This window comes from Orycteropus afer, unplaced genomic scaffold (assembly GCF_000298275.1).
Source record: "Orycteropus afer afer isolate SDZICR_OR568_19922 unplaced genomic scaffold, OryAfe1.0 scaffold00133, whole genome shotgun sequence".
Classification (NCBI taxonomy): Eukaryota; Metazoa; Chordata; class Mammalia; order Tubulidentata; family Orycteropodidae; genus Orycteropus; species Orycteropus afer.
The window spans coordinates 3,334,437-3,360,586 of NW_006921720.1; the positions used below are offsets into that span (position 1 = coordinate 3,334,437).

General features: G+C 40.5%; 1 protein-coding gene across 1 annotated transcript in view; it reads left to right on the top strand.

Annotated features, from left to right (window-relative positions):
- Positions 1–18,441: 18,441 nt before the first annotated feature.
- SMAP1 (small ArfGAP 1) overlaps positions 18,442–26,150 on the top strand; it is a 256,252-nt gene continuing 248,543 nt past the window's right edge. The window contains exon 1 of the mRNA XM_007945185.2: positions 18,442–18,559. Coding sequence (XP_007943376.1) covers positions 18,442–18,559 — 118 coding nt within the window. The remainder of the gene's footprint in view (positions 18,560–26,150) is intronic.

The window sequence follows — 26,150 nt, forward strand, 5'->3', positions numbered from 1 at the left end:
CTTGCAGTAATAGGCCTTGGGTTACTGCTGTTTTCCTCTTGTGAGATTAGAGGAGGTCAGAACATGTGGCCTCCTTGCCGTTTTTGCAGGCACATAACAACAACAATCTCATAAGGTTGGTTGTTCTAGGGAGTACGTACCTCCCTGGTGTTTTATTCATGTTATATGCCTGTCTATCATGTGGCTGAAAGTTGAGCCACAGGGGTAGCTTAAAGGGTTAAAGGGTGACTAAGAGCCAGGGTCTCAGGCATTCCACCAGTCTCTATCAGGCCAGTAATCCTGGTCTTTATTATCATTATTATTATTATTTTGAGTTTTGTTTCACATTTTCTCCCACTCTATCTAGGACCTCCTATTGTGGTCCCTTTTAGCACAGTCATAAGTGGTAGCCAGGCACCACCTAGCTCTTCTCGTCTCAGGGTCATGGAAGCTGGGGTTTGCATGGTCCATTAGTCCTTTGGACTAATTGTTTCTATGTGTCTTTGGTGTTCTTTACTCTTCTTTGCTTTGGTCAAGGAGAGACCAATAGTTTCACCTTAGATGGCTGCTCACAAGCTTTTAAGACCCTGGTCAAAACAAAAGAAAACAAAAACTCACTGCCATCAAGTTGGATCCAACTCATAGCGACCACTCCTTGGGTTTCCCAGGCAGTATCACTACGGAAGTAGATTGCCCCATCTTCCTTCCAAGGAGTGGCTGGTGGGTTTGAACCACCAGCCTTCTGGTTAGCAGTCAAGTGCCTTAGGCACTACACCACCAGAGCTCCCAAGACCATGGTCACTACTCACCAAAGTAGGATATAGAACATTTTCTTGAGGGATATATTATGCCAGTTGGTTTTGATGTCCTCTGATATCCTGAGGCCCCAGACACAGTGATTTATTCCCTCAGGGTGTTTGCTTATGGCTAAGAAGTTTTCATAACTTTGCCTCCTAAAATTAATAGATTTTATTTTTTAGAATGGTTTTAGGTTTATAGAAAAATTAAGCAGAAAGTACAGCGCTCCCATACATTTTTCTCTCCCTCCATGCAATTTCTCCTGTTACACCTACTCATCATTTATTGACATGGCTAGATGTCAAAGACAAGGTCATTATGTAAAAATCAGCATTATGCCTAAATGGAGGATGACCACATCAGATTACAAAATGGAGGATGACTACTATTATATAACTGCTAAATTACATCATTATATAAATGTCAAATCACTGAGAATTATGATCCAGCCAAAATGACATATAGCCTTTACCGTCACAGCTGCTATTACTCTTGCCTAGCACTTAGTGTTCATTACTGTCAGACATACATTGTTAATGTGGAATAGTCAGATAGTAGAATTTTTACTATTGTTGTAAATGTAAAATGTCAGATAATGAGATAGTTGATAAGTGAGGAGTAGGTGTATTAACATTTTGCATCAGTGTGTTATATTTGTTATAACTGATGAATGAATATCGATACATCATTAACTAAAATGCACAGTTTACATTAGGTTCCCCATGTGTGTTGTACAGTTCTAAGGGTTTTCAGAAATATATGTCATGTATTTATCATTACAGTACAATGCTGAGTATTTTCACTGCCCTGAAAATTCTGTGCTCTACCTGTTCAACCCCCTCTCTTCTTGCCAATCCCTGGCTATTACTGTTAATATTTTTTTTTTTTTTTTTTTTTAGGTAAAAGTTATATACTTTTATTGCACAGATTTTAAGGATGCAGCTCAATGAATTTTGAAAACTGTATGTCACCATCCTCTCCTCGGAAGGAAGATTGGGCAGTCTACTTTCATAGAGATACTATCTCAGAAACCCAAGGAGGGGTTGCAATGAGTCGGATCCAACTCGATGGCAGTGAGTTTGGTTTTTGGTGTTTTATACACCCATATGGGAGCTCTGGTGGCATAGTGCCTAAGGCATTTGACTGTTAACCAGAAGACTGACAGTTCAAACCCATATAATCAGCATCTCAGTTAAGATACAAAACATTTATATCAGCCCACAAAATTCCCCCATGTGCCTTCCAAATCCATCCTTATCCTGTCCCTATCCCAGGAAATTATGGTTCTAATTTATATGCCCATGTATTAGTTTTGCCTAATCTAGAACTTCATATAAATGAGATCATATGACAAGGACATTTTTGTGTCAGACTTTTTTTTACTCTACATAATATTTTGAGATTTATCCATATTGTTTTGTGTATCCAAAGATTGCTCCTTTTAATTGCTGAGTAGTATTCCATAACATAGAGCTCTGGTGGTGCAGTGGTTAAAGTATTCATTTGCTAACCAGAAAATTGGCATTTCCAACCCATCAGCCACTTACTCCATGGAATAAAGATGAAGCTATCTGCTTCTGTAAAGATTTATAGCCGGAAACCCGATGGAGCAGTTCTACTCTGTTCTATTGCATCACTATGAGTCAGAATCAACTTGATGGCAAAAGGTGGGATTATTCCATTGTATAAATATAACATTATATGTTTATCCAATGTCTTGTTTGTGGACTTGTAGATTGTTTCTAGATTTTGGCTGCTATGAATAAAGTTAATATGAACATTCTAGTATAAGTCTTTTTTTTTTTTTAATTTTTATTGTGATTTGGGTGAAAGATTACAGAGCAAATACATTCTCTATACAGCAGTTCCTACACATTTTATCTCATTACATCAACTGCAATTCCCCACGATGTAACAGCTGTCTTCTCACTTCCTCTCCGTATTTACCTCTTTCCTGTGACCTTCCCTCCCATGCACTCCTACTCCCTGAGCTGTCTCCCTGGACAAACACTGCCCTTTTGTTCTCCCACGATCAGTCCAAGTAGTGTACCTGATGTAAATGAGCATTCTAATATAAGTTTTCTGTGAAAATATATTTTCATTTCTCTTGGGGTAAAATTGCTTGGTCACAGGAGAGGTGTATGTTGAGCCTTAACTGCCAAATAATTTGCCAAGATGATTATAACATTTCCAGCTTCCACAAACAATGAGATTACCAGTTGTTTGACAACCTATTCAGTATTTGATATTGTCAGTGTTTTTAATTTTACCCATCCTAGTATGTGGGAGCTCTGGTAGCGTAGTGCCTAAGGCACTTGACAGCTAACCAGAAGGCTGGCGGTTCAAACCCACCAGGCACTCCTCGGAAGGAAGATTGGGCAATCCTACTTCTGTAGTGATACTGCCTGGGAAACCCAAGGAGGTGTTGCTGGGATCGGAGCTGGCTCAATGGCACATAACAACAACAACAACAGGTTATTAACAGGAGCTCTGGTAGCATAGTGCCTAAGGCACTTGACGGCTAACCAGAAGGCTGGTGGTTCAAACCCCCTTACCCACTCCTCAGAAAGAAGGTTCGGCAATCTACTTCCGTAGTGATACCTCCTCAGAAACCCAAGGAGGGGTTGCTATGAGTCAGGTCTGACTCGACAACACAACAACAACAACAATAATTAATGACTAATGATGCTGAACTTCTTCTCATGTGCTTATTGGTCATTCATGTATCTTCTTTTATGACATGTCTCTTTAAGTCTTTTGCCATTTTTAATAGGTTGTCTATCTTTTTATTATCAATAAGTAGGGATTCCTTATATATTCTCTGAACAAATCCTTTATGTTTATAATGCATTGCAAATGTTTCTTTCAAATATTTGTATTTTCTTAATGGTATCTCAATGGTTCAATGGTTGTAAAGTTTAATTAAATTAGACCTTCAATGTCTTTTATGTTAGTGCATTTTTGTGTCCTAAGAAATCATTGTTTATCATAAAGTAACAGAATAAATAACATCTTTTAACAATTTAAAATAAACCTATTTTTTATACCTCTTTCCTTTATAAGGAGCTCTGGTGGCATAATGGATAAGGCATTTGGCTGCTAACCAGAAGGTCAGCAGTTCAAAACCACTATCTGCTCTGCAGAAGGAAGATGGAACAATCTACTTCCATAAAGAATTATAGCCTCAGAAATCCAATGGGAGTTGCTATGAGTTGGAATTGACTCAATGGCAGTGAGTTTGGTTTGGTTTATTTCCTTTAAAAATCTTTTATCTAAAAAAATCTCTTTCCTTTCCCCCTTTCTCCTAAAATGATGCAATTTATAGTTTAAAATTGCTGGGGTTGTATGTACCATTTTGGTAAAAAGTCTAGAATGGGAATGTCTCATCCCAGCAAAATTAAAGACTAGAAAAAGAACAAAGTTTCATCTTTGAGAACATGCTTCTCCACCTCCACTAAATGGAACATAGTTCATTATTAATAATAGTTGTGCTCTATTATGTTCTTCGGGAGCTCTGGTGGCATAGTGCCTAAGGCATTTGACTGCTAACCAGAAGGCTGGCAGTTCAAACCCACCGGCCACTCCTCAGAAGGAAGATTGGACAATCTACTTCAGTAGAGATACTGCCTCGGAAACCCAAAGAAAGGTCGCTATGAGTCAGATTTGACTCGAAGGCAGTGAGTTTTGGTATTATGTTCTTTAAGGTGCTCTGGGGTGTAGTGGTTAAAGCATGTAGCTGCTAACCAGAAGGTTGGTGGTTCTGAACCCACCAGCTGCTCCAGGGGAGAAAGATGAGGCAGTCTGCTTCTATAAAGACTTACAGCCTTGGAAATTCTATGGGGCAGTTCCGCTCTGTACTATAGGGTTGCTATGAATTGAATTGACTTGACTCAATGACAATGGGTTTGGGTTATTTTTGGTATTGTACTCTTAAAAACTGTTTATATGGGATCAAATCGACAACAACAACTCAAAAGAGTAGATAGGAAATCTAGGGAGCAGTGAGTTTATGTTAATGGGGGAAGAATAATTCTAAAAAGGAGGATGAGAATGATTGCACAACTTGAAAAATGTAATCAACTTCACTGAATTATACCTGTAGAAATTGTTGAATTGGGGTACATTCTGCTATATATATTCTCAACAACAACAAAATAAAATATATATAAAATAAAATTTAAGTGGAAAAAGATCTGTTACATTATAGGCATTGCAATCAATGTCATGAAACAAAAATGTGTATGGACTGTTGAATGGAAAATGAGTTTGAACTATAAACTTTCACCCAAATCATAATTAAAAAAAAAGAAATAAATAAATTAAAAATATTTATGTACTCTAATACTAATAATAATTTAGTGTTCTACATAAATACATTTTAGTTTTACTTTTTATATCTAAAAAGCAAAAGAGGAATGCATTTGGAAGGCTTATTGATGTAGTCAGAGAATCAAAACGAAAGTTGAAGAGGCTTTCTTCAGAAAGGACAGAAGGTACAATAGCTGTGGAGCGGGATCATCAAGGGAGCAGGATCAAAAAGATGAGTAAATGTCCACAGAAATGAAGTATCTCCAGCTGTTTCTGTCCTTCTGTTACTCAAGCTTAATTTCAAAGAGGAAAATGTCTGAATTGCCTAATTTGGTCATATGCCCAGGGGAGGTACAGGGACCTTGGTTGACAATCCCACCTTCAAAACTCTATTCAATAAGAGAGCGGGATAGTTGCCCAAAGTAAAACTGGGACAATGCTACTGGAAGAAGGGGGATTGGATTTTGGGTAGGCAAAAAGAATAGATGTCCACTACACTGTCAAAAAGGTAGAATGTGTATCTTTCAAACTGTGTTCATGTCTCCTATCTAAAACAGAATGCCACTGCTTTTTATTCACTTATCCGTGAGCCTTCCATCAAATAACAGGACTTGGTTGATTTAAAATAAATTACTGCCAAGACCAAATTTGTGAAAACACAGTACACTTGATTAGCGCTCATCCCAGGTCATTTTTGTTGTTACTACTGTTGTTTTAAAATTGAAATTGATTGCATAGTTACTTAGAATTTATCTTTCTATACTGAGGTGAAGAAACTTCTGAGAAAGCTAGCATTAAGTGAGAAATGGAAAAATAATAATATGTAACTTGACTAAGATTGGAAGTGAATTAAGAGTCATGTAAATAGAGTTTTTGTTCATTAAGTTCTCATTTTAAAAAGTTCTTAAATTTTTATGTTTCTTAATTTTGTTTCTCAAAAGGAATACCAAACTCACTGCTCTCGAGTTTGTTCAGACTCATAATGACCCCATCGGGTTTCCAAGGCTGTAAATCTTTACAGAAGCAAACTGCCTCATCTTTCTTCCACGGAGCGGCTGGGGGTTCAACTACTGACATTTTGGTTAGCAGCCAAATGCCTTAACCACTGCATCACAAAAATAAATAAAAAATAAATAAAACAAGCTCACTGCCACCAGAGCTCCATAATTTTGCTTCTAGAAACTAAATATTTTCAAATACAAGTGTCTTAGTTATCTAGTGCTGCTGTAACAGAAATACCACAAGTGGATGGCTTTAACAAACAGAAATTTATTCTCTCACAGTTGAGGAGGCTAGAACTCCGAGTTCAGAGCACCAGCTCTAGGGGAAGGCTTTCTCTTTCTGTTCTCTTGGTCCTGGGAGGATCCCAGTTCAGGGACCCTGGATCCAAAGGATGCACTCTGCTCTTCCTCTTTCTTGGTGGTAGTAAGTCCCTCCTTTCTGCTCCCTTCTCTCTCCTTCTGTCTTTTATAATATAAAAGGTATTGCAGACCACATCCCAGAGAAACTCCCCTTGTATCTGATCAAGGCTGTGATGGGACTAAGGGTGATAATCTCACCCTTAATCCTCTTACACCTAATCAGGTTATCATATCAGGTCACATCATGGGGGAATCATCATTATGTAACTGCTAAACCACTGAAAATCATGGCCTAACCAAGTTGACAAAAAAAAAATTTTTTTTGAAGGGGCACTATCAATCCATGACGGCAAGCTCCTGCCTTCAAGCTCATTCACTCATTTATTCAATAAATATTTATAGTGGGTCTGCCATTTGTATTGATGGTGGGGACTCTAGGTCTATAACAAAGAAACAGTGAAGGAAGTTGATGTATATATTGTTGCTGTCATTTGTTATGTGTTGAGTCAGACCTGACTCATAGAGACCCCTCCTCGGGTTTCCAAAGCAGTATCACTACGGAAGTAGATTGCTCAGCCTTCCTTCTGAGGAGTGGCTGGTGGGTTTGAACCACCAGCCTTCTGGTTAGCAGTCAAGTGCCTTAGGCACAACGCTACCAGAGCTCCTTGATGTATATATAGACAATAAATTATTATATTATTATGGGAATGAGATAAAGCTGTAACTGTTTTGTTCACTATTTTTTTTTTTTTTTTATCTCTAGTATCTAGCACAGTGCCTGACACATGGAAGGAGCGCTTAAAAATATATTGTTGAAAGGATAACTTCATTCACTTCTCCCGCTAAAAGACTAGTGGGGTTGGGAGTGTAGAGGTAATGGAAAAAGGCAAGGTCATAAAATGTTCTTATTGTTTGATGCTGCTTAAACAAGATATATAAAAGAATGATGCCTAGAGTTCTCAGAGCCCAGACTTGAAGGACTGACTACCCTTATATGGTTCCATTAGGCATCTGCCTTCAGATATACATACAGGTTGGTTTTCCTGTCTCCCACACAGTACCGCATGGGTTGGATGAGGTCTTTTGGTTCCTTGCATTAGTCTTTTTGTGACTGGGGACAACTGATTGCCCCAATAACTACTAAGACTATTTCATTGTCTCCACACTGGGGGCAAACAGATGAGAACTTAAGAAATTGGAAATTACTTTTTCTATATTGAGCAGTGGGATTCTTGAGTTGTGGGTTCTTGTATAATAGGCATTTACTCAATAATGTATATTTGGAAATAAGGATGTATAATAAGTATTTACTCAATGTATATTGGGAAAGAAGCATGAGAAAAAGTGTGTGGAAGTTACACATCTTCAACAAAGACCTCACTCTACTCTGCCCACATTGAAGGGAGTCCACAAAATAGAAAAGTGCTCCACACACTAGTTGGGCAGAGTTTTTAAGAACCACAAATATACTTACATTCCCTGGTTATCTTTTTAAAAGCAAAGCAAAACAAAAATTAAATCTGGGGTATTTCCTTCATTCCCTCTGTTTGTGGGTATGCATATTGTGGTTGTTCCTCTGTCTTCATTTTTAGGTATTCTTCTTGACTCAGTGTACTTGGCCTCTTTTTAACTCTCCTCATTGCTAGATCTAACTTGTTCCATGCTGCTTTCCATTCTAAAGGGTAGCATAACATATGAAAAGAGCGAGGCCTTAGGACAAAAAGAACAAACCTAGAATACCAGTTAAGCTATTTGCTATCTGGGCAACTCTCAACAATGTACCTAACATTTCTGAGCCATAGTTTTTGTGCTAGTCAGTAATATTTCTATTTCTCTTCCTTCTAGATACATGGTAAGATTGCACCTTCTTTCGTTTCCCCTGACAGATGATGGATGCTCTGTCCCCTGGTTCCTGAATGAGAACCATATGGAGCAGAACTCCTACCAAACCAATAAATATGTAGCAAAACCAAGGAATAAACCTTACTTGTTTGAAACCATTAAGATTTTGGGGCTATTTTTTATTGCAACATGATCTAGCCCATAGTTTCTGATAATTCCCTCATATGAAAAATGAGAATAGTAAGATTTACCTCAAAATTGTTGTTGTTGTTATTTGCCATCGAGTCGGCCCCGACTCATAGCGACCCCTCCTTGGGTTTCCGAGGCAATATCACTACGGAAGTAGGAATGCCCAACCTTCCTTCCGAGGAGTGGCTGGTGGGTTTGAACCGCCAGCCTTCTGGTTAGCAGTCAAGTGCCTTAGGCACTATGCTACCAGAGCTCCTACCTCAAAATTAGTGTTTATTATTATTATTACCTGCCGCCCCCCCGCCCCCCCCCCCTTTTGTCCGTATTTACTGCTCTTATCACTACCTCCTGCTATGCCACCCACACCCTTCTACCTGGCTCACTCTTGTCCATTTCACTCCACCCATGTTGTTTTCCCTTCACTCCCCAATCCCCCACTTTCCCACTTTCCCTCTGTCATTGTGGAATACTGACTCCATGGTGGTGAAACTCTTTAAACTTGTTTCTCATCTTTTTCTGGAATTGGAAACAGGGATTTTAGAGTTGCAAAAGACCTTACTTCTCTAAGAAGCTACAGAAACAGACCTTCAAATTCACACCCCACCTATCAAGCATCCATAAAAACAAACAAACAAACAGAAACATTTGTTGTGGAGTCAGTTGTGACTCATGGCAACTCCATGTTTGTCAGAGTATAACTGTGCTCCATAGGTATTTATGGCTGAGTTTTTGGAAGTAGATAGCCACGTCTTTCTTCCAAGACACCTTTGGATTTACTCAAACTGCCTACCTTTCAGTTAGTAGCTGAGTGCACATTAACCATTTGCATCACCCACGAGCTCCTACAACAATAATCCTTGTGTTGTGTGCCATCAAGTTAATTCTGAGTCCACAGCGAAACTAGAGGATATAGTAGAACTGCTGTATAGGGTTTCCTAGGTTGTAATCTTTACGGCAAAGGGAGCTCTGGTGGTGTGGTGCCTAAGGCACTTGACTGCTAACCAGAAGGCTGGCAGTTCAAACCCACCAGCCACTCCTTGGAAGGAAGGTTGGGCAATCTACTTCCTCCTTGGCCTCAGAAACCCAAGGAGGGGTTGCTATGAGTCGGATCTGACTCGACAGCAGTGAGTTTGGGTTTTTTTTGGAATCTTTTTGGCAGATCACCAGGTCTTTTCTCCTGCAGAGCTACTGTTGGGTTCAAACCTCTGACCTTTCACTTAGCATCCTAGTGATTAACCATTATGCCACCAAGCATCCATACACACCTTGATAAGCTGGACCCCATCTGTATGAGTTCCCCTGAGAGCTGGCACTAAGCATTTCTTTGTTTAGCTGTCAGCATCCATTGCCTAACCACACCAAAATTATCTTTGGGTCCAAAGGAACCTATAATCAATCATTTGACTGCTCTTACTCCATCCTCTTACACTTTGGACACTCCCCTTACCCTCCCTTTACAGTCAACTCTGGCAGTGAACCTACTTGTAGGTATCCTTGTACCTACATTTTCTTTTTTCTTCCTAAGAACCCCTACCTTCCCTCAACATTTAATTGAAATCCCCAGACAGTCCCAGTCCCTGAGATGCTTCAAAAGATGATTTTTTCTTTTCTGAATCCTGGGCTAAAGTTATGAATGAAAACAATGAATTGTTCAAACTCATGACTGACATACTGCACATGTTGTATAAAACTGAAATAATGGACTTTTCTTTTTTTGTCTTTGTTTTTATTTTTGCAGTGTTTCCTCCTCTTTCCTCCCACCACTGGTAACCAGCAGTTTCCTTCCATATATAAACCTTTCCTTGGCTTTTTACAATAATGAACTAATACAATATTTGTCCTTTTGTGATTGACTCATTTCACTCAGCATAATGTCCTCTAAGTTTATCCACATTATGTGGTGTTTTTCAGATTCTATATTATTTGTTAGTGTTGCATAGTATTCCATTGTGTGTATGTACCATAGTTTGGTTATCCACTCTTCTGTTGATGGGCACCTAGGTTGTTTCCATCTTTTGGCTATTGTAAATAGTGTTTCATCTCTGCCTCTTGTTCATAGCCCACTGAAGCTGGCAGCTTCTTTTAACTCTGGCAGCAGCTGGCTGCTGAAACTGACAAACCTATGGCCAACAAATACAATGCTACAGTCCCAATATTATCAAACAACATGGCAGGCCACTAGTTCAATTTTCAGAAGTAGTCCCAAGATTGGCAGGCAACTATGGAAGGCTGCCGGATGACAGCTCAGCTACATGCAGGGTCCAAGCATGCCAAAAGTTCAGAGACCTTTCTCAGTGCTTCTGCTTACATGCTGCTCACATCCCTAAGGCACCTACTCAACTGCTCCAGTAGATTCCACCATGGAGCTGATTACCAGTCTTATCATGGGGAATAACTACATCCAGCTGCCCAGCCACTCAAAACAAGGCCCAGTCAAGTTGACACATAACTTAATTACCACATCCTTCAGTGTTATCTAAATTTGCCCTCACTTTGAAAGGATTAAACCAACCCCTGCTGGTAACAAACACTCCATCACAATCACATGCAGCCCTCAAATCATTTAAATGTTTTCAAAAGTTTTCAAGCCTTCTTTTACACCAAAGTAAAGCTACATAAGCATCCTGTGCACCTGTTCTGACCTATCTACAAATTCAACCTAAAGATATACGTAGGAATAGCTCTTATTTGTAACCTGGTGACTGCTTAATATTAAATAAACTTCAATTTCTATTATTGGCTTAATGTGATTTTTGTTTTAACACTGGATAACCATTTTATTTCTATTTTATTTGTTCCAGTTTTTGCTTGTAGGACTTGTATTTAGTAAAATATTTAATAGATGAAGAATATGAGTAAAAAAGGAAGAGTTTCAGCTTCTATAAAAGTTAAGTTGAATGCTTTGGAAAGATGATAAAACTGAGTTACTAAAAACAACAACAACAACAAAGTCTTTGAATAGTAGAAGAGAAAGACTATAAAAGAAAAATAATTGTGAAAGTCAGTGGAGAGAATCTGCCCTCACGTGGCTTCACAAGTGTTTTAAGGTTCTCATTCCATTCACAGAAGCCCAAGCTGAATATCACAGGTGCATAGTGGTCTGATTTGTGCAACATAGACAAGAGAGGACTCTGAACCTGCATTCCGGGCAGGTCCTGGTGGTGCATCAAATGATCACAAAATAAATGTGTAGTTAGATGTGTGTTCTAAGTTAAGATGTTTAGTTGCTTTTGTAAAGATTTACAGCCTTGGTAACCATATGGGCCAGTTCTACTATGTCCTATAGGGTTTCTATGAGTTGTAATCCATTCTCCGGCAACAGAATACATAATGTATTTTGAAAGCACAATAATGACATATCTTGTGGGATTTGTGAGCATTATAGAATCATACAGAGCACACTAGGTCCCAGAAACCTCTCTTCCATGTCTGCATCACTTCCTGGCTACACTTTGCCTCTCTTTCAATGTTGTTTTGTTGTTGTTATGTGCCGTGGAATTGGACCTGACTCATAGCGACCCCTCCTGGGGTTTCCGAGGCAGTATCACTACAGAAATAGATTGCCCAACCTTCCTTCCGAGGAGTGGCTGGTAGATTTGAACTGCCAGCCTTCTGGTTAGCAGTCAAGTGCCTTAGGCACTACACTACCAGAGCTCCTTCTCTTTCAGTGGTTCACCTTTTTCTGTCCAACCCCAATTTAGCTGGTAATCCCCATAGTTTTGTCCTAGAGCCCATTCTTTCTGTCTACAAGCTTTCTGTGGAAGAATATCATCTATGCTTACAACTTCTAAGGAGTCTTGATGACACAGTGGTTAAAGCACTTGGCTGCTAACCAGAAGGTCAGCAGTTTGAACCTACCAGCTGCTCCGTGGGAGAAAGATTTGCTTTCATAAAAGATTTACAGCCTTAGAAACCCTGTGGGGCATTTCCACTCTGTCCTATAGGATGCTGTGAGTTGGAATTGAGTCAATGGTAGTGGGTTTGGTTTTTTGGGGTATGGCTTCTGTGGTAGTTAAGTTTGTGGGTCAGCTTGGCTGGCTTTGGTTGAGTGGCTGGGCAGCTGGATGTGGTATTCCCCATGATGAGACTGGTAATCAACTCCATGGTGGAATCTACTGGAGGAGCTGCCCTAGGGATGTGGGCTGCTTCCTGTATATAAGGAGAAGCCTATGGGAATGGTCTCTAGCTTATGGTACACTTGGACCTTGTGTGTAGCTGTGCCGTTATTCAACAGCCTGCCATGCTCTGCTGACCTTGGGACTTACAATGGACTTGAGTTAATGGCCTGCCGTGTGGTTTGGTAACATTGGGACTGTGCCATTTTATTCATCAATCTTGGGCTTGTTAGCCTCAGCAGCCAGTAGCTGCCTGAGTGAAGACATGCCTCTAGCTTCCGTGGGCCGGGAGCAAGTGGCAAAGCTGAAGCCCAAGGTTGAGGAGCTCTCACCCAGCCCCTAGAGCCTGGCACTTTGAACTTAGGCTTAACGTCTCCAAACTGTAAGAGAATAAACTCTTGTTTGTTGAAGCCATCCCATTTGTGGTATATTCTTGTCAGTGTGACACTAGGTAACCAGAACAGCTTCTGAGACCATTTAAATGTTGTTGACTCCCAAATGGCTTTTGACAGCATCACCTTTTCTTCAGTGGTCTGGAAATAGATATGCCATGTCCTATTAGATACATGGAGATGGATATCCTATGAACACTTTAAACTTAACATGTCCTAAAGCAAACACCTCTTCTTCTTGATCCCAAGTCTGTATTAGCACTCCTACTCTAGATCTGGGTTAATGACTTCACCATTTACCTGTCTCCCAAGTTAGAAACCTTGGTGTTATTCTCACCTCTTTTCTCTCAATCTCCACATATAGTCAGCTGCCAAATCTTGTTGTTTCTAATTTAAAAATATATTTTGCTTCTGTCTCTTCTAAACCCTGTGCTACTGGCTTAAAATAGGCCTTCAACATATCTGCTTTGACTATTATTGTAACAGCCACATAATCTGCTTCCTTGGTAACAGTTTTTCCCCACCCCAGTATGTTCTCCAGGGTGCCACTGTACACTTCTCCTACTTATCGACTATCCTGTTATCCAACATTTTGCATTTACAACAATAGTAAAAAAAAAAAAAATCTAAGTATTTTGCATACTAACAACTTCTGTCTGGCAGTAACAAACATCAAAGTGTAAGATGAAAGTAACACTGGTTGTCATAGTTAAGGTTATGTGTCAACTGGCTGGGTCATGATTTGCAGTGGTTTGGCAGTTTTGTAATGCTGTAATTTGGCAATTATGTAATGATGGCAGTGAGTTTTTTGTTTTTTTTTTGTAGTCGCCCTCCATTTTGTGATCTGATAGAATCAACTTCCATTTTCGCATAATGCTGATTTTCACCTAACAACCTGGTCTTTGAAAACTATGTCAATAAATGATGAGTGGATGATGCAGTGATTTTCCTGAAAACAAAGCATTTTCTACTTAAAAGTTTCTGGTCTTCTATGCTCATAGGGTAAAATCCAAACTGAGCCTGGCTGCCAAACTCTTCACACCCTGATCCCTTCCCACCTCTCTACTTTGTTTCCTTTCCTACATTCATCTTTTCCATCTTCTTGCCTCATATTCTTACTACTTCTAATACATAAACCAGAACTTCTTCCAGAAGTTCATACATACTTCTTTTCAAGCTATTCCATTTCTTCCTCTCCACCTCTGCTCATATGAAAAATTTCTACATTTGTTAAAGTCAAGTTTAAACATCATCTCTTCTGTGACGCCTTTCCAAATTCTTCCAGGCAACTAGACATTCTGTTCATTTTCCTCCCAGAACACTTTATATTTGCTACAGACTATTCAATGTGGTTTTTAATTTTTCCACCAAAAAGCTGGTATTTCTAACCAAGATGTGACAGTGTTTGTTTTACAAAAGACTATAAGCTTCTGAGTATCAGAGAACTGGATGTTGTTAGCTGCCTTGGAGTCTATTCCAATTCATAGATCAAAGTTGTTTAATAAATACTGGCTGAGTGAATGCAATGTCGTCCCTTCTCCAACATGTTTTTTGTATTAGTCTCTTCCTTTCTTTTCCTTTCCTCCTACTACATTCCTAATATACAATCAACTCAAACTTGGCTTTTAATAGCTTCTGAATTGATCATCTAGAGTAGCACTATTCAATAATGTAACCATTAACCACATGTGGCTATTGTGCACTTGAAATGTTGTTGTTATATGCCATCGAGTCGGACCTGACTCATAGCGACCCCTCCTTGGGTTTCCAAGGCAGTATCACTACGGAAGTAGATTGCCCCATCTTCCTTCCGAGGAGTGGCTGGTGGGTTTGAACCGCCCAAATTAAAACCTGGAAGTGTAGCATACACACCAGATATTGAAAACTTAGTATAAAAACAGGAGCTCTGGTGGTGTAGTGCCCAAGGCATTTGACTGTTAACCGAAGGGCTGGTGGTTTAAACCCACCAGCCACTCCTTGAAAGGAAGATAGGGCAATCTACTTCCGTAGAGATATGGCCTCAGAAACCCAAGAAAGGGTCACTCTGAGTTAGAGCTGACTCGATGGCAGTGAGTGGTAGTGGTAGTATAAAAACAAGAATGTAGAGTACCTAATTAATAATTTTTTATATTGAGTGTATGTTGAAGTGATAATATATGGATACATTGGGTTGAATAAACTATTAAAATTAATTTCACCTGTTTCTTTTGCCCCTTTATAAACATGTTGTGTTGTTAGGTGCTGTCCAGTAGGCTCTGACTCATAGTAGCACTATGTGCAACAGAACGAAACAGTGCCTGGTCCTGTGCCATCCTCACAATTCCTACTATGCCTGAGCCCATCATTTTTAAACAAAGCTCCTTGAAAATTTAAAATTACATATGTGGCATGCATTATATTTCTGTTAGACATTACTGCAACCTTTCAATACATCCTGTAGATAATTTCTTGGTGGTAAGTTTGTCTTCTTCTTCCTTTTTTTTTTTTTTTTTGAATTTTCACTGTTAAACAGAGTTTTTTGGAGGAAATAATAAATGGTGGTTGTTAATTGGTTACTTTCCCCAAGCAACTTCCTTATCATGCTACTATCCTGATTGAAGAACCTTGTTTCTAGTTGCTGTGGAGTTGATTCCGACACACGGCTACCCCGTCTGTTCAGAGCAGAACTGCTCCATAGGGGTTTCAAGGCTGTGAACTTTCAGAAGCAGGTTGCCAGGCCTGTCTTCCGAGGTGCCTCTGGGAGGGCTTGAACTGCCAACCTTTTGGCTACTAGTCGACTGCTTAACTGTATCATCCAGTGATGCTCACCTACAAATTTTCACCTGTCAACATCACCAAAGCCAGATTGTTCTGTTTCACTCCCCAAACCTTCTATAGCCCTATCATTCTTGACTTATCCAGCCTTATCTCTCATTCTTCCCAAGTAATGCCCCTGTGCTCTGATCTGCTTTCAAGCTACTTGAAACTTCTGTGCTTTTGTATGTGCTCTTCTTCCTCAATATCTCCCTCCCCAGTTCCCATCTAAAATCTAAGTCAGTCCTCAAGACCTGGCTCATAAGCTCTACCACACGCATGATTTTTTTTTTTTTCCTGTTTACTGGAAAACACCTTCATATCCCCCTAGTTATAGCTTATGAGTCAGAATCACTCAGTTTAAGCTCTAATTTGTTCAGTTGCAGAGCATTTTCATCACCATCATTATTCAATTTAATTCCATAAACATATTTGAGCCCCCCTAGGTTATTAATGCCTGCTAACCAGACGGCTGGCGGTTCAAACCCACCAGCCACTCCTCGGAAGGAATGTTGGGCAATCCTACTTCCGTAGTGATACTGCCTCGGAAACCCAAGGAAGGGTCGCTATGAGTCGGGTTTGACTCGACGGCACATAACAACAACAGGTTATTAACAGGAGCTCTGATAGCATAGTGCCTAAGGCACTTGACTGCTAACCAAAGGCTAGTGGTTCAAACCCTTGGAAGGAAGGTTGGGCAATCTACTTCCATAGTGATATATGCCTTGGAAACCCAAGGAGGGGTCGCTGTGAGTCGAGTCCAACTCGACGGCAAACAACAACAGCAACAGATTATTAACAAAGAGTCCTGATGGTGCAATGGTTAGTTGCTTGACTACTAACCTAAAAGTTTGTGGTTCCCTACCCAACTGCTCCATGGAAAAAAGATCAGGTGATCTGTTCCTGTAAAGATGACAGACTAGAAAACTCTATGGGGCAGTTATACACTGTAACATGGGGTTGCTATGAACTGAAAAGCCACTCCATGGGCAGCTAACAACAACATGCTAGGAACTGGCCCTACAAAGAAGTGTAAGACACAGACTCCTCCTCATTGCTTTTCTTAGAACCTGCCCACCAAAGAGCAAATGCCTATTGTGCTCACATGACCCGAAATTAGAAGTTATTAGTATGTCAAAACACCTAGACTTCAAACCTCATGATCCTGTATTAGGGAGTTCTGGGATCTAACTAAGGAGCCCCAGTGGAGTAGTGGTTAAGTGCTTGCTGCTAACCAAAAAGTTTGTGGTTCCAACTCCCCAGCAAGATGTGGCAGTCTTCCCCAACAAAGGTTACAGCCTTGGAAACCCCCTGGGTCACTATGAGTTGGAATCCACTGGACAGCAATGAGTTTTTTTTTTCTTTTTTTTTGGGTGGGGGGTGGGATGGGGTGGAATTTAACCAGTCAGCCATGGTGGGGTAGTGGTTAAGCACTTGGCTGCTAAAAAGGTTGGTAGTTTAAAGCCACCAGCTGTTCTGTGGGAGAAAAATGTGACAATTCAACTCTGTCCTGTAGGGTCACTGTGAGTTGGAATCAGCTTTGGAAACCCTATGGAGTAGTTTCACTCTGCCCTATAGGGTCACTATGAGTAGGAAGACAACTCTATGGCAATGGATTTGATTGGGGTCTAACCAAGAGTGTCTTCTTTCCCAACTTATCAATTACTGGCATTAAGGATTACTGTTCATACAGCTTTTTGTATATTAAAGTGACATGGCCCAGTTTTTGACTCCTTAGCCACACTGTCCCTTCCTATGTACCTACTTTGTGTTTTAATTTAAACTTTTCCACTCAGTAGCTCTATAATTTGGACAAATTACTTAATTCCTCATGCATCACTTTCCTCATCTGTAGAATGAGGATAATAGTATCCTAGGGTTGCGGTAAGGAGTAAATGAGTTAATAATAGTTCATAGCACAAAGCAATTACTCGACAAACCTTAGCCCACAAATAATGTTACTCTCATACTGCTTGTTTCTCTCCCCTAAAACATAATTCCGTGGAAGTGACTTATTATTATTATTACTACTATTGTGGAGGTTGTACCTGTTTTATTCTATGTACATGTCTAGGCTATAGTTTCAAAACTGTGTGTGAATACATGTTGAATGAATAGGTGACTCCACCCAATCACTACTATTTCTACATTTCCAGTGTTGTGTTAATAAAAGCAAAGATCCGGAAGTAAGTGAAAGGTGTCTCCTTGTAAAAGGTCATCCTATATCGCCTGATTAACCCTTTATCCTAGAACCTCAGCAACAATTACACCTCAACAAAGGGGAAGCCCACAGCGGGCAACTCGGAACGCCTTTCCCAAATCATCTTGGCTTTACTGCACATGCGCAAAGACGCTGCTGGCCGGGCTCCGGGAAAGTTTGGCGCATGCGCACACCCGGCGGCTGGGTTCCTTCCTGCAGCGCCACCCGGAAGCCTCCGCTCGATCCTCCACCCCTCTCGGGCTCGGGCGCAGCGTGCGGGGCCTGCCCGGCTAGGAGGCGGGACACGTCGGCGCTGCCATCGCCGCCGCCACCGCCCCTCCTCCAGATCCAGCTGCCGCGGCTTTCTGGGTGAGTCCACCCGCGATCCCGGCGGCGTCAGGTGCGTTCAACCTGCCCAGCCCCGGCCGCCGTAGCTGCCCTGGGCTCCCTGCTCCGTTGCTGAGATGGCGACGCGCTCCTGCCGAGAGAAGGCTCAGAAGCTGAACGAGCAGCACCAGCTCATCCTGTCCAAGCTGCTGAGGGAGGAGGACAACAAGTACTGCGCCGACTGCGAGGCCAAAGGTAGCACGGATGTCGTCGCCCCTGGCCGGGGCCTCTTGTGGCCGGTGACCTTCCCGCCGTCGCGGAGCCGGTACCCCTCGCGGCCGGTCCGGACGCCACGGCTGCGCCTGGCTGGTCCCGGCCCTGACAGGAGGGAGGGAGGAAGGGAGGGAAGAAGAGAGGAAGGGCTGGCGTGGGGCTTGAATCGACTCTCATCTCCACCGAAGGCGCCTGCGAGGTCAGACTTGGGCGTACAGTCACTGGCCTCAGCCTTCCCGCATCCCAGGTCCCGGGCTGCACTGGTCCCCGCGTTACGATGCTCCGACCTTCCACCGGTCGGTGGTCGGAGCTGGGTTGAGAGCTCGGAACCGGGCGGCGGCGGGGGCCGTACTTGGTGTTAAAGGGTTGCCCTACTCCCACCTCTGTTCACAGGTACCTCGGTGGGTGGGGCCTCCCTTAGGTGTCAGTCCCGCCTCAGCCCTGCCCTTAAGACCACGTCCTTCCTCTGGAGGCTCAGATGCTTGGTTTCACTAGTAATGCATACCTGCTTGTCCACCTGTCAGCTTTTATGTGAGGGTATTACCGCTGCTTCCTAAAAGAGGATGGTGGTTCTTTTTCGTGGTTGGGAGTGTTAGTGAATAAAATAATTGGCGGGGGCGTCATTATTGTTAATAGTAGGAGGAGAATTGTTTTCAACTCTGTATATTAGCCAAAATGAAGGGGAATTTCCTTACAGGAGTCTCTGACTTATATTCCTGAAGGTTTTAATAATTAGATACTTTCTGACCAGTTAGTTTAGAAGGAGAATATGTGGGCATCGGTTTGTGTGCCACATGAAGGTTCATTTTAAAGGTCCAGAGATAGAAAAGACCTAATTTTAGTTTGTTCAGTTGGAAGGCTTCTGCCTTAGTCTTTGAAATACACTATTTTTAGCCTATATGTTTTGGGTTTGGAGATCTGATTCATGTTTACTTATAATGTCTGTAACTCAGGAGCTCTGGTGGCGTAGTGCCTAAGGCATTTGACAGCTAACCAGAAGTCTGGTGGTTCAAATCCACCAGCCACTCCTCGGGAGGAAGACTGGGCAATCTACTTCCTTAGAGATACTGCCTCGGAAGCCCAAGGAAGGGTCGCTATGAGTCGGAACCAACTCGACGGCAGTGAGTTTGGATTTTGGTTTTTTGGTCTTAAAACTAATCTCATGGGAAAATGTATCAGAGCTTTTTTTAAACAAACGTCTCGTGGTTAGGAAAAGCTCTTATTTGTAAATTGTTTTATTCTGGTGAAAAATAGGTAATTTCTCCAAAGTAGGAGAATCTGTCTTTGGGAATGCCCTTTAAGATTCCTGCGTTACTTGATTTAGTCTCTTCTTGAAGCTTTCCTGTTCTTTTTCAATACTGTGTAGATGAATCACATTTAAGGAGGCCGATATTGATTACTTGGACTAAGCCACACAACATCAACCAGTTACTTCACTATCACAACAGATACTGGATTACTGAATCATGTGGGAATACTGTAACTAGACCATATTATGAAGCACCTTTCAATATCCTAATAACTTGAACTAATTTATGTTTATCCTGTGTTCTTAATCATGTGGTAAGGTAAGAAAAATAATAATAATATTAGTTTACCTAGTACTTGATTATGTGTGTAGTTATTTGGGGATACTGTACTGTGTTAAAAGTCATTTGCTCATCACTTCATTTGTAAAGCTCTCAAAGAGAGCCTTTAAAAGTCTAGAAAAATAAATGAACTGAGCTCATGTGATATGTGTTTTTGTCATTTTGGTTAATTAGTAACATGATTAAGTACAGATGCTATTAAACGTTAAGTCTATTCATTGAAAGTTGAATAAGGTCAGTTTCAGTAATTACCTTCCTTTATGTACAGAGAGAGGAGCTCTGGTGGCATAGTGCCTAAGACGCTTGACTGCTAACCAGAAGGTTGGTGGTTCAAACCCACCAGCCACTCCTGGGAAGGAAGGTTGGGTAATCTACTTCCCTAGTGATACTGCCTAGGAAACCCAAGGAGGAGGGGTCTCTATGAGTCGGGTCCGACTAGTTGAAAAATAATTGTTTGTTTAAATTTACCTCCAAAAAGTACTTGATAAAATCAGATTTTCACCTATAATTCCCAAAATAATGTATAGATTTTAAAAACGTCATTATCACATGTTAGTGTTTTCCCTTTTTTTGAGAGTGGTGGTGGATGATCATGTATTTCTCAAATTAGGATGGAAAATTTACCTCTTCTGACACGGAGGAATAAGAGACATTGGTTTTGCTTGCTATTTGTACTGCCACCTCCAGCATAGATTTTAGTGCTGAGATCAATAGATAATGAATGTATTTTTAATTTTGTTTTTATTTGGTCTTATTTTGGTCAGTTTGTTTATGAGAAGTAGAGGAAGTGGCAGAGAAGAGAATAGTATTAAAAGTTCAAGGGTGCAGCTTCAAGGCACGAATGCCATAGTCACAGGTTGGAAAGATTACTGGTTCCTTGTGATTACTAAATCTAGAATAATGTTAATATGAACATGTAATTTTTTTTGTTATTTTATATTGATCTTTTCAGGGAAAAAAATATCACAGTTAAGCCTACTTTCTGGTTTAATTATGGAGCCCTCTGGTTCAATGTTTAAGATGTTGAGCTGCTTACTGGAAGGTTGTCAGTTCAAATGCACCAGCTGCTCCATGTGAGGAAGATGAGGCAGTCTGCTTCCCTGAAGATTTATAGCCTTGGAAATGCAATATGGCAGTTCTGTTCTGCTCTATAGGGTTGCTGTGAGTCGGAATCAACTTGATGACAGTAGGTTTTTATTGGTTTAATTACACTTGATTTCATAGTTGTAATAATGGAAAAATTTGATATGATTGGACAGTTTTTAAATTTGAATATATTTTGCAGTTTTTGGTATGGCTGTACTATGTTATAAAGCCTTCTTATAGTAGAAATCTTGGCTTATTACATGATTTTGGACCTATTATATATGCCAGCTATTAGAGAAATGTAGGTAGTGATTCTGCTTAAGTGTACATTTAAAAGACATTCTGTGGCTCTTATGCTACAGGACAGTTATAAAGAAGCTCCATTCTGTAAATATGTATTGATATTTCTTAACTGTCTAATATAGTACAGTAAGCTTTTCATGTGTTTCGAAGCTATTTTCTAGTTACTTCAGTTTTCTTTCTTTCAAGGAATGCTGTTTTGACTGATCTTTGACAGCATGTACCACAGTGTAAGCCTAGAGTGAACTAAAGATTACCCTGTGTTGTTGCCTTATAATAGTTGGCAGAGGTCTGTCAATTGGGCTTTGACATTTTCTTACTGAGTTACTCACCAGTGTGTGTTTCCTAACTTGACAGTATTTAGGAAGGAAGGACAAATGGATCTCAAAGGTGCCAACTTCTTGCTCTTGAACCTACTCTTAACCAAATCTGTTGAGCAACTGGAGAATAAGAACAGGCAGATGGAGCTACATTTCCATTTCCTGGCTGCTTTAATGATTTTTCTGGGCATTTTTAAGAAGCCCTGTTGGTTATTTTGGTAACACTTTGTAGAGCAGTGAAGATTGAGGCACCTTGCCCTGAATCTTTCATTGTACTTACCACAGTTATAATTAAACATTAGTTTGGTAATTATTGGGCAGTCTGTATTCCTGTTGGATTATAAATGCAAGAGAGAAGAGATCATATCTGTCTTGCTTAGAACTGTATCCGTAGTACAGTTGTGGCATGTGCTAGATAAATGTAACTCAATGTCTTTTGAATGAATGAATGAATATTTGAGTGAGCAGAGTTAGAGGGCAGGTGGCAGGGTATGGAAAAATGAGTATGCATATAGGGAATGTAGAGTGACCCTATTTGGAAAATTAATGAAAGGAGTCTTATGTGAGTTAGGTTCTGAAGGTGGAGTGTGATTTCACCAGATGGAGAAATTAAAGGACACATTTAGCTGCATACACAAAGTGTGAAATAAAACACAAGATGTTTTCATATGACCCCTTTTGTCTTTAAGTTTTCTTTAAGCATGATCACATTTGGTGGTGGCATGTCAGGTGAAGAACCAGAATGGCAAGTCATTTAGTTAGGAAGAGCTTAGTAGTGGTCCAAGCAGGAGAGTTTAAAAAAAACAAAAACGGAAACCAAATCCATTTTCATCAAGTAGATTCTGACTCATGACAACCCCATGTGTTACAGATGAGAACTGAGGTCCATAGGACTTTCTTGGCTGTAATCTTTATGGAAGCAGATAGCCAAGACTTTCTTCTGAGATGCCACTGGGTTTGAAACTCCAACCTTTTGGTTAGTAGTCAATTACAAAGTTTGAGCTTCTAAGCAAGAGAATAAAAGGATCTGAACTGAGTTAATAGCAGTGTATCAAACTGGGTTCAGAGCAAGAAGCAGAACCATTGTAGCTATTCTTAGCTGAAGGGAATTGAGGGAACCAGATAGTTACAAAATCATTGGAAGGACTGGGGGAGTGAAGTCAGAGAGCCACTACTGGACTTTGTGTTTCAAGCTCCTGTTAGTGCTTCTTACACCCAAAACTGGTGAACTGATAGGGATCAAAGACTCTGGTTGTTGCATGTTACTACACATTTTTGTCAGTTGCCCCCACCATAGGAAGAGGACCTGTGCCATCCAAGTAACCTTTGTTGTTGTTGTTATGTGCCGTCGAGTCGGCCCCGACTCATAGCGACCCCTCCTTGGGTTTCTGAGGCAGTATCACTACGGAAGCAGGATTGCCCAACCTTCCTTCCGAGGAGTGGCTGGTGGGTTTGAACTGCCAGCCTTCTGGTGAGCAGTCAAGTGCCTTTGCCACTATGCTACCTTTAGGTGCAAATAATTACCCAAACGTAATTTATGTCCAGCACCTTGTCTGCAAGGGAGCCTTTTAGCTGTCTAACTGCTTTAAAGAGTAGAAGCTTCAAATAGAGGCTTTCAGAGCCAATCCAAGAGTCTACCTTAGGCAGTGAAGATGGAGAAGCAGATTGGATATGCTGTTTAATTGAAACTGTATAACAGCAACCCAGTGAATTTGGTGTTTTCATCATCCTTATTCTTTAGAGGAAATGAGTACCCAGAAAGGATATGGTGTTTATGGTCACACATATGATATCTATTGGGATTTAATTAAGATTTGTAAGACCCAAAAAACCTGGCTCGAAATGCTTTTACATCACTATTCTGATTAGGTGCAGGGGCATGAGCCGGAGCAGAAGTCAGTGATTTTGTGCTTTCTAACTGGGTGACAAATAACTTGTGGAAGCAGTGCTCTGTAAGTAGAGCTGAAACTCACCTTTTCCCTGTCCTCTGCTCTTTTCCTTTTAATAAGAGGCTTAAACTTCTATTTTTTTTAATGCAAATAACACGTGGTGTGATAAGGTTTTGCGTACTGCGCAACCGCTTATTTTCATAAACACTATACTAATATTTTTACATGTTTATTACTTTGATTTCATTTTTTTCTGTCCAATGGATTTAATTTTTTATACACTTAAAGAAAAAAAAAAATTTGATGTCTCTTTTGTTTCCCTCAATGTTTTATTTTGATTTGGGTGAAAGTTTACAGAGCAAATTCGTTTTCCATTGAACAGTACATGCACATTTTGTGTTATGACATTGATTACAATCCCCATAATGGAACAACTCTTCCTACTTCCTCCCTGTGATTAATTACCCTTTTTCCTGTGTCCTCCTGTCCTATTCATTCCTGCCCTCTGAGCTCTCTGCACATGTTGCCCTTCTGATCTCCCATGGTTGCTTGTTCTGAGGAGTATACCTATCTGGTGTAGTTGTTCACCTCATAGTCCTGGCTGTTGTTTGGCTAAAAGTTAAGCCACGGGAGAGAGTTCAATTCCAGGCCCAAAGGATGACTAGGGATCAAAGTCTTTCTTCTGAGATGCCACTGGGTTTGAAACTCCAACCTTTTGGTTAGTAGTCAATTACAAAGTTTGAGCTTCTAAGCAAGAGAGTAAGAGGATCTGAACTGAGTTTCATAAGTCTCTGTCAGACCAGTAAACCTGGTCTTTTTATGGTTTTGAATTTTGTTCTACATTTTTTTGCCACTCTATTCAGGATCTCCAATTTTGATCCCTTTCTGAGTAATTGGCAGCTGTAGCTGGGCACCATATAGTTTTTCTGGTCTCAGGGCCATGTAGGCTGAGGTTACCATGGTCCACTAGTCCCTTGGACTACTTTTTTCTATGCACCTTTCATTTTCTTCACTCTTCTTTGCTCCAGATGAGTAGAGACCAGTAGTTGCATCTTCGATGGGTGCTTGCAAGCTTTAAGGCTCCATTTGTTACTCATCAAAGTAGGACGTAGAACAATGTTTTTGTGTACCATGTTATCCCAGTTGAGCTTGGTGTCCACTGCAACCATGGTACCAAACCTGCAGGCCCAGTGTTTCACTCCCTCAAGGTGTTTAGCTGTAGATAAGAAGTTGTTTATTCTATCATACATATGAACATTTTTTGTAGTATATACAAATATGTATGTAGAAATATCATCTGCCAAGCCTATATATGGTCATGGGTATATTCCCTTTTGCCTACTCATACCTGATTATCTTGTCTATCTACCTATGTATTCACCTGTTAGTGTTTGTTATTACTGATAATGCAGTATTGTATATATAAAAGTAAATGCTTACCCTATATACCTATCTGTTGTTTGTGTGGAAACAAAGTAGGATGTAGAACAATGTTTTTGTGTAGTATGTTATGCCAGTTGAGCTTGATGCATGCTGAGACCATGGTCTCAAGCTCACAGGTCCAACAACTTGCTCCACCAGGGTGGTTGACTGTGCCTAAGAAGTACCATAACTTTGCCCCTTGTTAGTTCTACTTATATGGACATTCTTATAGCACATACAAATAGGTATGTAGAAATAGCATCTGCAACTTTATATATTGTTGTGGGTATATTCCTTTTTATCTAGACATACTTGATCATTCAGCCTAACCATCTATTTACCCATAGATTAATGCTTCTTATCACAGATAAGGCAGTATTGTATATGTAAAAGGGTTTATCTTTATTGTCTGTACCTCTTGTGCACCTCTCTGTGTCTTCCTTTTCCTTGGTGCTATTATGTTGGTTACTTGCTTGTGGTATATTGCCTTTCCCTTCACTAAAATCAACAACTTGTCTCTGACCTAACTGGCAGTTTTCCTTTCCTCCTTCTCCCATCCTGGCAATCAAAAAGGAAAGTTTCCTTCTGTCTGTAAACCTTTCATTGACTTTTTAATGATGGTAGACTCATACGATATTTGTTCTTCTGTGACTGACTTATTTCACTCTGTATAATATTAAATTTTATTTTTTTAAATTTTTAAAAATTTTTAATTTATTGTGATTTGGGTGAAGATTTACAGAGCAGATTCACTTTCCATACAACATTTCACATATACTTTGTCTCCTGTCATTGACCACAGTTTATCACAATGCAATAGCTCCCCTCCCACTCCCTCCCCATAGTTATCTCTTCCCAGTGACCATCCCTCCATACTCTCCTGCGCCCTGAGCTGTCTCCCTGTGCATAAGCAGCCCTTCCTTCTCCCATGATTGTTCTCTCCAGGGCATGTGTCTACTTGAGGTAA